This window comes from Manis pentadactyla, chromosome 13 (genome assembly GCF_030020395.1).
Source record: "Manis pentadactyla isolate mManPen7 chromosome 13, mManPen7.hap1, whole genome shotgun sequence".
Taxonomy (NCBI): Eukaryota; Metazoa; Chordata; class Mammalia; order Pholidota; family Manidae; genus Manis; species Manis pentadactyla.
In genome coordinates, this window is record NC_080031.1 from 84,944,518 (window position 1) to 84,958,527 (window position 14,010).

Genomic DNA, 14,010 nt, shown 5'->3' on the forward strand with positions numbered 1-14,010 from the left:
AAACAGGTGGCGAGGCCACGGTTTATTGATGTCCTGTTCTAGACAGGACAATGCATCTCAAAACTTTTAATATGTGTATAAATCACAAGATTATCTCGTTAAAATGCAGATGATGACAATAATTTACATTTCTAACAAGCTCCAGATGTTTCTTGCTACTTGGTGCTTGACCATGCTTGGAGTAGGTTCCAGAGGATAAAGAAAGTTACAACTATTTAATCCAGAATGTATAAAATAAGGTGGTTCTATAACCACTTGATCCTTAAACATCATTTAGGTAAATTTATTGGGCATATACACAATGTCTTTCCACGAATAACCAAATGAATTTAGTGTTCTTTGAGAGGGATTTTTTTAAATGGTCATATAAATACTTTACCATTATTAGCTCACTAAGCTGTTCTCTTCAGTAACACAGACTAGTAAAATTTATAAGTCTCCAATGTAATCAAACCATTTTCCCATTTATATTTTTATATACTACCTACCTTATTTCCCTGATAGTTAAACCTCATTCTTGTAACTCTTGAATTGCCCCCAGATCGGAAACAAGTTATTTGTTGAGAATGGCCCCATTCGAACATTCTGACACTTCCATCTTGAGCTCCTGTCAGATCTGCATTATAATGAAGTAAAAATTGCAAATGTATTTCCAGAATCTTTGAAATATTTACTTTTTAATCCAATGTGAAAAACTTTATGGAAGAAACTACTAGGAAATGAATCACAGTCAATTTTTATGAATTTATCTTTGCTATGAAATTTCACTTTAATATCTTCATCTTAAAAAGATAGTTATGTGATATACTTCTATTTGACTAAAAACATATTCTCCCACAAAACAAAAGAAGCAATTAACTCAGGCCTCTATAAATTTGATCCCCTTTTGAAATAATCTCTAGGTGTTTTAATAGCCTTTAATAAGTAACTTTTATGATAACCACTTAACAAATTCTTGGGATTATTAAAGATCCAATTGTTATCAGTAATACCAATATTTAAATTTACATATTTTTCTCTGAAAAAAAAAAGACTATAGAAGGTCTTGAATGTCATGTTAAAGAAAAAAAATCATTTCTAGTAGTTACTCTGATTGACCTGATATCGGAAACATGTTACATGTTTCACTGAGGAATATGAACAAGCTAAATAAATTACTAATTCTTCACTATACCATTTATTACTTGAGTGATAACTAATCTCCCTGAACCTTTTTCCTTCCTGTAAAAGGCTAATAATGACATGTAAGTCAACAGTTGTGAGAAGAAAATGACACAATTCATATGAATCATTCAGAAATATGCCTGACCACAGAACTCAATTTATGTTAAGTGTAATTATCAGCATTAATGTGGAGGAGAGGTAGTGATAAATTACATTAATGTATAGAGCATCTTGCACATTGCTAGTCATATATTACTTGTTTCCCTCATTCCTTATGAAGTATATAAAATAAATGAGCTTCAATTGTTTTGAAATGTTTTAACATTGGGCTAGGTAAGAAGTGGGTATAATTTGTCAAGACTTTCCCTTCTCCCCAACAGTCTTGCTCATTTAGCTTAATTAAAAATTATAAACTGGGCTAGTTGTGTTTAAAAACCACTCTAATCTTTCTAATATTACTTATGGTTTTTAACTTATTTGAAAAAATTCCTAATTATTAGTTGTTGACATGCAAAATGAAATACTCCATTAAAAGCCTTATAAACTAAGATTTAAAAAAAATAAAACAAAGGTTTCTATAACCAGGTTGTCTGAATAAATATACCTATTAGTAACTGACGAGTGTTATATCCTACAGGTAAGGAAATGATTAAATGCAAACTTAAAAACCTAATATGTTCATTATTTTTAAAAAATAGGGCTTTCCTTTTAAGACTTCCATTTCTATTTTAATCCAAACCATTAGCCTACTTCTAAAAATTTCCTAGGAGTTGAAGTAAAAAAGTAGTGGTTTATTATGATTAAGATTTTTAAAAGATCTTCTCCAATGGATGGTACTATTTTGAGGTATCTGAAACTCAGAGTAAAATTTTTAAAAATCCTGTCTCATAACATTTGCACTACATAAGAAGTGTTTATTGTTGAACTAAATTACAGTCTGTGGGACTTGTTCATGATATGAAAAGATATACTGAAAAAAACCCAGTGATTAATTTTATTACCTTCTACTTTTCAAGTCTCTTATCTGCCAGTTATGGTAGTTCTCTGAACAGAGAAAGAACTTATCCCAACAAGAGGTGATCTGATGTTGCCTAATTAACTCTGAATATAAGTCCATTAATTGCCTTTGAAGCTAGGGATCTCATATTTAAATTTATGGGCTTAAGGTAGAGGATATTCTCTATAAACTAGTCACCTGTTAGGACACATGTGTGGTGCTTAGAAAAAATATGAAGTCCTTTCAATATTTCAGGAAACTTCCAAACCCTATTGCATAGAAAGGATAGATTTTAAGCAATGCCAAATGTTTCTTACTGTGGAAATAATATTAAGATTTGTATATAAAACATATCTGGATCCTTATCAGCATGCTTCATGTTTTTATAGTGCCATTTCACATTAGACTTATGGATAGAAAACATACTTCTAGTACTGAATAAAATCAATGTAGTGAAAACAGAAGTTTTTTATATTATTTTGTATCTCTTCATTTTAAATACATGTTTATCTGGAATCCTTTTATTGTACTTTGGTATACAACTTTGATATTAGATGCTTATTGCGCTTATGATTACAGGGTAGAAAAGAACATTGGTTTTGTCAATTATATTTTATCAGAATATCATGAAAAAGGTGGTAAAAATTTTTATAGGTTATTACGTTGGAGGGACATGAATACCTCTTAATTAACATGCACTATTTTTCTTACTGTGTGGTAGAACAACTTGATGAAGGGCACAACTTAAAAATTCTACTTTAAAATAAAGTGGAATACACACATTCTAATATGAATATTGATTCAACACACCAATTAATTTTAATGTTAATGCTATTATTTTCTCTACTTCAGTATTTCCAATAAACTCCCCATTAATTAAGTTCTTTGTTAAAAGAAGAAAAGCTTTTAAGATTCCTGGGAAGACAAAGTGAAAATAAATATATCTTGTAATAGGATGGAAGATCTTACTAAGAACCATTTCCCCTACTTATTATCAGTGTGTCTGATAAGAGACACTCTGACAAAACATTCATAAACAATAAACCGGTAATGATGAGGCAATAAATGACCAAGATATGGTTTTGGTTTATGTAATAAAGATGAGAATGATCCCTTTAATAAAACAATAATAGTCAACTACAATTTAACATTGTGTAAATAATTCAGAAATGTTCAAAAATAAAATGTGCTAACCTGGAAATACACAAAGTGCCAAAAACTTGCTGCATTAAATTTACTACACTCATTATTGAACTAATAGCCTTCTGTATTAATTCAAGACAACTTTACTATTTTTATCCAATTTTGAAATGAAGGTTTTATTTGCTAGCAAACGTTCTCTTCAAAAAAAGTGAAATAATGTTTACTATCTTTCAAATGGAACTAAAAGCTGCCTTTAAACTCCTTCGAATGGCTAATTGATAACAACTTACAGTAAGGAAGAATTGGATGAGAAGTCATTCTTCTGACATTATTAATGGCTTTCTTAATCATCTGTTAACAAAGAGAAATAATCCTTTTACAGATAACATAAAAAGTAACATTAAAAATTTGAATTGTTACAGAAAATTCAAACAACATTTATTTTTATGTGGTTCCATAACTACTACATGGGTGCTAAAAATACTAAATAAAAATATACAGCTCAGCTCTCTTAACATTTAAGTGTACATACATTTTCTGCATCATTGAATAAGCTCTAAGAACAAATTCACCTCAAGAATTTCCGGCCAATTCTTTCTGATCTCATTAAATTTATTGGAATAATCCTGAATAGTATTAGGTTAAAAAGACAGGCAGAAGCATGTGAAAAAAAAAAAGAGGCAAACAGAAAATTGTATAAATTTTTAATTGATAGTTTGGAACTGTTTATTTAACCACTTTTAAATCATGTTTTGAAGGATTTAAGTAGCCTGTCAAGTAAGAGTAAAATAAATACATGAAATTAAAGGGACAATTTTAATCTGTAGAACATTTCCTATTTATATAGCACCATAAACACAGTTAAATGTTATCCTGAGTTTGTACCATCAGTGGCATATAGATTTGTCATTATTGCTGCCCTTTTGGATTTCAAATTGTTCAATTACCCTACAGTTGCCAATAAAATGGGGATTTGTTAGGGAAGAGATTAGGCCAGAACTGGTGAGGGATAGAAACACTGAAAGATATACATGGACACAGTTATGTGCCAACAAAGAGATTGGTCACAACAAGTATTCTTTTTTGTTAGTATTCATAATTCAATGAAATAATAGGATTAAGAAAATATTTTATCAATTCTTCACATAAAAATGAAAGCCTGCTGAATATTACTTCTGTTTAGTAAACTTCATACTTAAATCTCATGTTCTTCTTAATTAAAGAAATGCCTGAGGAACTGAGATTAAAGATGGCTGCATGAGACGTGAGGCAGAGGCTTCCTCCTAAAGCCGCATACAATATGAAAATATAATTAATACAACTAATCGTGAAAGAGCAACACAAAAGAGGACTGCATCAGACTGCATACACCTGGAGAAAAGAATAAACTTCACGGAACAGGGTAAGGTACCAAAGCCCTTCCCGCACCCTGGTCACTGGTGGGAGAAAGAAAAATGGAGCAGGAAAGGAGTGGGGGCCTGGAACTGCTAAACACCAAGCTCTGGAGATCTGCTCTGGGAGAACAAACCTACATTACATAGTGCTCTCATGATTAGAGGGGTTGGAAAGCTAAGACAGGCAGAATACCTGGAGAGACTGAGATTCTAGCTGCTTGTGGAAAACAAGGATCCATATCTGGCTGCTCTGGGACAAAAGAAAGGTGGGCAGTCTGTGGACTGCTAAAGGGGCAAGGATAGCACAGAGCTCACTGCTCAGGAGAAAGGACAGGTAGACAAAATTATCAGGGTGCACTCTGCCCAGCAGGTTGGGAACTTTCACAGTCTTCAGGTGTCCAGCCCCCTGGCTGGCTACGCAGCTCAAAGGCCCCCTCCGTGATATGCAGCCTGCTGCACATTCCTCCTGGACAGCCTGCACCTGAATCGCAAACCGGGAAACCCTACAGTGGCGTTAGGCCAGCCAGAGGGAAACCCCGCCAACAGCAGCTACAAACGCAAAGCATAAAGGCTCACACCTGTGTGGTTACTCCACTGGTTCTGGCAGTGGAGACAGGCACAGCAGCCAGGAAGCAGCAAACAGCTCTTTCCTCCCCCCAGGCACCAACAACACTCCCCTGAGACCCCTGACATTGTTTGAGGGGCTAAGCAGCTCCAGAGAGTAGAGCTTCTGGGCACTAGAGGGCGCCACATACAAAGATGAAACATCAAAGGAACCTGGTTCAAAGCAAAATTATAAATACACCAGAGAAAGACTCATATGAAATAGACCTCATGAATCTTTCCTGAAAGGGATTTCAAAATAAAAAACACAAACATGCTCATGGAGGTAGACAAAAGTATTCAAGAACTCAGGAATGAATTCTAGTCAGAGATCCAATCATTACGGAACACAGTATCAGACATGAAACATACAATGTAAGGTTTTAAAAGCAGATTAGATACAGTGGAGGAGAAGATAAATGAAATAGAAATTAGAGAAGAGGAATACAAAGAAGCTGAGGCATACAGTGAAAAAAGGATCTCTAAGAATGAAAGAATATTATGAAAACTGTGTGACCAATCCAAATGGAACAATATTCGTATCACAGGGGTACTAGAAGAAGAAGAGAGAAAAAGGGATAGAAAGTGTCTTTGAGGAGGTAATTGCTGAAAACTTCCTGAATCTGGGGAAGGAGATAAGTCTCTCAAGCCATGGCAGTGCACAGATCTCTCAACACAAGAGACCTGAGGAGGACAACACCAAGACATAAAACTAACATGGCAAAGATCAAGGATAAGGACAGTCAGAGACAGAAATAAGATCACATACAAAGGAAAGCTCATCAGGCTATCATCAGACTTCTCAGCAGAAACATTACAGGCCAGAAGGGAGTGGCATGATATATTTAATGCAATGAAGCAGAAGGGCCTCAAACCAAGAATACTTTATCCAGCAAGATTATCATTAAAATTTGAAGGAGGGATTAAACAATTTCCAGATAAGCAAAAGCTGAGAGAATTTACCTCCCACAAACCATCTCTACAGTGTATTTTGGAGGGACTGCTATAGATGGAAGTGTTCCTAAGGTTTAATCGCTGTCACCAGAGGTAATAAAACCATAGTAAAGAAAGTAGAACAGTTAATTGCTAAGCAAATGCAAAACTAAATCAACGACTGCCAAAGTCAATCAAAGGATAGACAAAGAGTACAGAATATGATACCTAATATATAAAGAATGGAGGAGGAAGAAAAAAGAGGAGGAAAAAAGAACCTTTAGATTATGTTTATGATAGCATACTAAATGAGTTAAATTATACTCTTAATAAGGAAGTTAACCTTGAACCTTTCGTAACCACAAATCTAAAGCCTGCAATGGCAATAAGTACATACCTATTGATAATCACCCTAAATGTAAATGGTCTGAATGCACCAATCAAAAGACAGAGAGTCACTGAACGGATAAAAAAATGAGACCCATCTATATGCTGCCTACAAGAGACTCACTTTAAACCCAAAGACACACAGAGCCTAAAAGTGAAGAGATGGAAAAAAATATTTAATGCGACTAATAGGGAGAAAAAAAGCAGGAGTTGCAGTACTTGTATCAGACAAAATAGACTTCAGAACAAAAAAGTCACAAGAGACAAAGAAGGACATTACATAACAATAAAGGGGTCAATCCAACAAGATATAATGATTATATGCACCCAACACAGGAGCACCTACATATATGAAACAAATACTAACAAAATTAAAAGGGGAAATAGAATGCAATGCATTCATTCTAGGAGACTTCAACACTCCACTCACTCCAAAGGACAGATCAACCAGACAGAAAATAAGTAAGGAGACAGAGGCGCTGAACAGCACATTAAAACAGTTAGACCGAACAGACATCTACAGAACTCTACACCCAAAAGCAGCAGAATACACATTCTTCTCAAGTTCACATGGAACATTTTCAAGAATAGATCATATACTAGAGAACAAAAAGAGCCTCAGTAAATTCAAAATGATTGAAATTGTACCAACCAGTTTCTCAGACCACAAAGGCATGAAATTAGAAATAAATTACGCAAAGAAAATGAAAAATCCCACAAACACATGGAGGCTTCACAACATGCACCTAAATAACCAATGGATCAATGACCAAATAAAAATAGATCAAGCAATATATGGAGACAAATGACAACAATATTTCAACACTACAAAATCTGTGGGACACAGCGAAGGCCGTGCTAAGAGGAAAGTATATTGCAATACAGGCCTACCTCAGGAAAGAAGAACAGTCTAAAATCACAATTAACGAAACTAGAAAAAGAAGAATAAAAGAGGCCCAAAGTCAGTAGAAGGAGGGACATAATAAAGATTAGAGCACAAATAAATAAAATTGAGAAGAATAAAGCAATAGGAAGAATCAATGAAAGAGCTGGTTCTTTGAGAAAATAAACAAAACAGATAAACCCCTAGCCAGACTTATCAAGAAAAAAAGAGTCTACACACATAAATAGAATCAGAAATGAGAAAGGAAAAATCACTACGAGCACCACAGCAATACAAAGAATTATCAGAGAATACTACAAAACTATATAATAACAAACTGGATAACCTAGAAGAAATGGATAACTTTCTAGAAAAATACAACCTTCCAAGGCTCACCCAGGAAGAAACAGAAAATCTGAATAGACCAATTACCAGCAAGGAAACTGAATTGGTAATCAAAAAACTACCTAAGAAAAAAATTCCTGTACACAACGGCTTCACTGCTGAATTTTATCAAACATCTAGTGAAGACCTAATACCCCACCTCCTTTAAGTCTTCCAAAAAGTAAACGGAGGGAATACTTCCAAACTCATTCTACAAGGCCAGCATCACTCTAATACCAATACCAGGCAAAGACACCACAAAAAAAGAAAAGAACAGACCAATATCCCTGATGAAAAGAGATGTAAAAATACTCAACAAAATATTAGTAAACCAAATTCAAAAATATATCATAAAAATCATCCATCATGTTCAAGTAGGATTTATTCCAGGGATGGAAGGACAGTACAATATTAGAAAATCCATCAACATCATCCACCACAACAACAAAAAGGACAAAAATCACATGATCATCTCCATAGATGCCATAAAAGCATTTGACAAAATTCAACATCCATTCATGATAAAAACTCTTAACAAAATGGGTATAGAAGGCAAGTACCTCAATATAATAAAGGCCACATATGAGAAACCAACAGCCAACATCATACTTAACAGCGAGAAGCTGAAAGCTTTTTCTTTAAGAACAGAAACAAGAAAAAGATGCCCACTCTCTCCACTTTTATTCAACATAGTTCTGGAGGTCCTCACCACAGCAATTAGACAACACAAAGAAATAAAGGGCATGCAGATTGGTAAGGAAGAAGTTAAACTGTCCCTGTTTGCAGATGACATGATACTGTACATAAAACACCCTAAAGAATTCACTCCAAAACTACTAGATCTAGTATATGAATTCAGCAAAGTTGCAGGATACAAAATTAATACACAGAAATCATTGCATTTCTTTACAATAATGGTGAACTAGCAGAGAAATGAGGAAAACAATTCATTTCACAATTGCATCAAAAAGAATATGTAGAAATAAACATAATGAAGGAAGTGAAAGATCTGTACCCTGAAAACTACAAGACACTCATGAGAGAAATTAAAGAAGACACCAATAAATGGAAATACATCCCATGCTCATGGATAGGAAGAATTAATATTGTTAAAATGCCCATCCTGCCAAAAGCAATTTACAGATTCAATGCAATTCCCTATCAAAATACCAACAGCATTCTTCAATGAACTAGAGGAAATTGTTCTAAAATTCATATGGAACCACAAAAGACCTCAAATACCCAAAGCAATCCTGAGAAGGTAGAATAAATATGGGGGAATTACACTCCCCAACTTCAAGCTCTACTCAACAAAGCCACAGTAATCAAGACAATTTGATACTGGCACAAGAACAGAACAATAGACCAATGGAACAGAATAGAGAGCCCTGATATAAACCCAACCATACATAGTCAATTAATATACGATAAAGGAGCTATGGATATTCAATGGGGAAATGACAGCCTCTTCAACAACTGGTGTGGGCAAAACTGGACAGCTACATGCAAGAGAATGGAAATGGATTGTTGTTTAACCCCATACACAAAAGTAAACTCAAAATGGATCAAAGACCTAAGTCATGAAACCATAAAATTCTTAGAGGAAAACATAGGCAAAAATCTCCTGAATATAAGCATGAGCAACTTCTTCCTGAACGCATCTCCTTGAGCAAGGGAAACAAAAGCAAAAATGTACACATAGGACTACATCAAAGTAAAAAGTTTCTGTATGGCAAAGGACATCATCAACAGAACAAAAAAGGCATCCTACACTATGGGAGAATATATTTGTAAATGACATATCCGACAAAGGGTTAACATCTAAAATATATAAAGAACTCACATAACTGAACACCCAAAAAGCAAATAATCCGATTAACAAATGGGCGGAGGATATGAAGAGGCAATTCTCCAAAGAAGAAATTCAGATGGCCAACAGAACACATGAAAAGATGCTCCACATCACTCATCATCAGGGATATGCAAATTAAAACCACAATGAGGTATCACCTCACACCAGTAAGGATAGCCAGCATCAAAAAGACTAAGAGCAACAAATGCTGGCGAGGATGAGGAGAAAGAGGAACGCCTCCTACACTGCTGGTAGGAATGTAAGCTAGTTCGACCATTGTGGAAAGCCGTATGGATGTTCCTCAAAAACTAAAAGTAGAAATACCATTTGACCGAATCCCACTCTTGGAATTTACCCAAAGTATACAAGTTTTCAGATTCAAAAAGACATATGCACTCCTATGTTTATTGCAGTACTATTTACAATAGCCAAGATATGGAAGCAACCTAAGTGTCTCTCAGTAGATGAATGGATAAGGAAGATGTGTAAATATACACAATGGAATACTATTCAGCCATAAAAAAGAAAAAATCCTACCATTGGCAACAACATGGATGGAGCTGGAGGATATTATGCTCAGTGAAATAAGCCAGGCGGAAAAAGACAAGAGCCAAATGATTTCCCTCATTTGTGGAGTATAACCATGAAGCAAAACTGAAGGAACAAAACAGCAGCACACTCACAGACTCCAAGAAGGGACTAGTGGTTACCAACGGGGAGGGGTATGGGAGGGGGAATGGGGAGGCAGGGAGAAGGGGATTGCGGGGTATTATGTTTAGTACACATGGGATGAGGGGTCATAGGGAAAACAGTGTAGCACTGAGAAGGCAATTAGTGAATCTGTGGCATCTTACTATGCTCATGGACAGTGACTGTAATGGGGTATGGGCGGGGACTTGATAATATGGTAAATGTAGTAATCACATTGTTTTTTCATGTGAAACTTTCATAAGAGTATACATCAATAATACCTTAATAAAAGAAAAAAGAAATGCCTAAAGGTCTGTTCTTTCATTTTTTTCCTGATTAAAGTATCAAATGAAAACAATAAGTAAAAAAATACACAAATACAGGTTTAAAAATTTTCTGAAAGCAGATGTATGACATTACAAAGAATCATTAATTATTTTAGAAGATCTATATAAAAAATAACTGTCTTATTATATAGGTGTCTTTTTCTTAATGATGGAGTGGGGTAATCTTAATAGTTCTGTTTGCAAATCACAATGACCCCAATTAAAAAGATGTCCGTCTAAGTTTAAATAAGAAAACTCAGTCCTAGGAGGAAGGACAAAGGTAAATTTCTGTATTATAATGCTCTGGAATATAAACAAACATTTTCTACTGTTAAACACCATTCTAGTTAGAGATCATTAATGTATAAGGCAGGGATAATGTAATCTCTCAAAGAGCTTACATTCCAAGGGGTGTAAATAAGACAACTGGATAATGAATCAGTAATTTCAAAGTTGATAAAAGCTATATAGATGATAAAAAGAGGGAAAAGGATATTGGGTGATTGGGAGTAGAGTAGGGAGGGGCAGATGCCTTCACCAGGAAGGAAGGGAAATATCTGGAAAGTTGAGTTGATATCTGTATGGTAAAACAGGAAAAAAGCATTGTAAGTAGAAAGCAAGGCAGAAGCTCTGACATGGCAACAAGCTTGATGTGTTCAAGGGACAGAAAGGTCACTCTAACTACAGCAAAGAGAACCACGGTGCAATAAAGGGAGATGAAGGGGCAGAGGCGGCAGTGGTTAAATCACAAAAAGCCTTAGAGGCCATGCTAAGGACTTGTTTTTTTAAAGCTGCACTGGGAAATCTGAAAACTTTTAGCAGGAGAGGGACAACCTGAACAATGCTTTAGAAAAGAGCAATGTTGGCTGCTGTGTACAGAACAGAGCAAATGTGGAAGCAGTTGAACAAAAAGCTGTTACAGAAAGAACTATAGGATTGTGTTATCTGAAACTGGAATTGGAAAAAAGTGTCTATTATTTCTTTTCATTATATTTCATTTTCTCTTTAAGTTCCTTTTTAAAAGTGATATACTAGTAAGTTTTACAAATGATTTAATATATCTGTCAGATGGGAAAAATAAATTATTAATGACCAAGTCATTTCATTTGAATAATTACTAGATCATTTTTCAAATTCTTCAATTTAGTATGTAAAATACTCCTACATGAATCAATGCACTAAGGAGAATGGAAGGCTTTAATACAAGCTCTACCACAAATCTGAGATAGTGACCTGAGTTTAAATCACTAGACCTTTCTGGATCTCAAGCTTCATTGTAAGAATAAGTAGGAGTAATATAACAGCTACAACAGAGATCTCAAAGAATAATAAGGTTATATGAGTGATAATAGAACTGCATTAAGTATAAAATATTATCATGTATTATTAATGATTAAGCCTTTATTTAAATAGTCATTTTTACTAATTAGTAAAAAAACAAAACAACAACTTGACCCAAGAAAGAATTCTATTGGACTTAGGAAACTGAAAAAATAAAAACAAAGAAACAAACAAAAAACCTATCACCTAGAAAGCCACTGAAGGAATTACTGATGTTGGATTTATTTGACTCTGTATATTAATTCTTATTCCTTAAGTGCCAACATAAAGGCATCTCATGGAGGTATAAACATGGATCACATCTTAGGTCTAATCAGGGCTCAAGAAGATCCTCTAATACTAGAGAAAAACTGTTTCAGTTTATCTACATATTAAACCTTGCTTAAATTTTTAAAAATTTATATTGTTTTTGTTAAAAAAGAGAATGTATTTGTCTCAGCAGTAAAAAAAGGTATACTTAACATGGGCACAGTTGTTAACTGATATCCATTAAGAAATTACCTAGACTAGAGGTTAGCAAAGCTTTTTTGGAAAGAACCAAATAATAAATGTTTTGGGCCTATGGGCATATGGTCTCTGTCACAGATACCCAATTTTGCCACTATAGCTTGAAGGCATCCATAGACAAAATATAAAAAAATGGCTGTGGCTATGTTCCAGAAAAATTTTATTTACAGACACTGAAAACTGATTTTCATATAATCTTCATGTGTCACAAAATATCATTCTTCTTCTGATTTTTTTTCAATCACTGAAAAATGTGAACACCATTCTAGCATGTTGTCTATACAAAAAATATAAATGGGATAGGATTTAACCATTCATCATACCTTGCTGAGGTCTTATTTAGACCAATAAATTCTAAATAATTATTACTTAAAGTATTGCTCTTTGTATATAAGTTGTTATCCTTTTCAAACGAAAATATATTATTCTTCATAATCAAAATTTATAATTTTCAGCAAATATGACTTACAAATAAGTCAAGAATTTTTTTAAAAGCCAGAAAGAAAAATAGGACATTTATACACAAACTCTTTAACTTTACGTACCACAGAGGCTCCTCTGCCAGTCTGTGTACTGCCAAGCCATGGCATATTGATTGGAGTGCCAGGATTGCTGTGTGTGTATGGAGTTGTACCTTGCACAGCTGTTAAATCATCATGAGCATGTATTACCAAGAAATCCTCCAACCTAAAAAGGAATGTCAACCATAATTAAAGCAACCAATCAGGTTCTTTATTTCTTCTATAATACTTGAAAGCTCTAACATATGGCTTTATCTTTCCCCTTAAAATTAATTTTCTTCAGCTCGTAACTCCTAACTCATATGTGAACAATTTCAATTTCAGATCCCTTCACTTATTCTCTTCTGTCCCTCAATTTCATTATTTAAAGCTCCTTCTGCCTCTTCTTTATTCTTTAGCATATCAACTTCCAACTAGGAATATTCCTTTAAAAATATTTGGTTCTGTATATATCATCATTTATACTACAATATTACTGAATAAAAAGAAAGTATAAGGGTACCCTTTGGTTTCCATTTCTATATCATCATCTACCCAAGTATAGGTCTGTGTAGCCAGAATTCCAGAAACATCCAATTCTTGAACATCATGGCTTGATGCAATTGCTATGCAGTTTCTATTTGCCTGAAAAATAAATCATATAGTAATTTTTAAATAAAAAAGCATATGCATATGGGCTACTTTTAGAAGTGTATACTACAAAATAGCCTCTAGAAATAATAACTTCAAGATATAGAATATATAGCATTCTCACAAATGGCTATTTTAAATTGATTTCAATAATTAAATCCTGAGTGTAATAATCCTTAGCTTGAGTTTAGAGAGATGTTTATGTTTTGAGAATTCAAGAACATTCTATGATAAGGAAAGAACTGTAGTGGTAAC

The 14,010-nt window shown here is 34.1% G+C and overlaps 1 protein-coding gene across 7 annotated transcripts in view; it reads right to left on the reverse strand.

Moving 5' to 3' along the window:
• Window positions 1-14,010, reverse strand: part of DMXL1 (Dmx like 1) — a 169,501-nt gene that overhangs the window by 16,424 nt on the left and 139,067 nt on the right. For all 7 annotated transcript variants that reach the window (XM_036903236.2, XM_036903234.2, XM_036903230.2 and 4 more), the window contains 4 exons: window positions 13,628-13,749; window positions 13,150-13,291; window positions 3,595-3,655; window positions 489-616 (listed from right to left, as the gene is read on the reverse strand). In XM_036903236.2, the coding sequence (XP_036759131.2) occupies window positions 489-616; window positions 3,595-3,655; window positions 13,150-13,291; window positions 13,628-13,749 (453 nt within the window). The remainder of the gene's footprint in view (window positions 1-488; window positions 617-3,594; window positions 3,656-13,149; window positions 13,292-13,627; window positions 13,750-14,010) is intronic.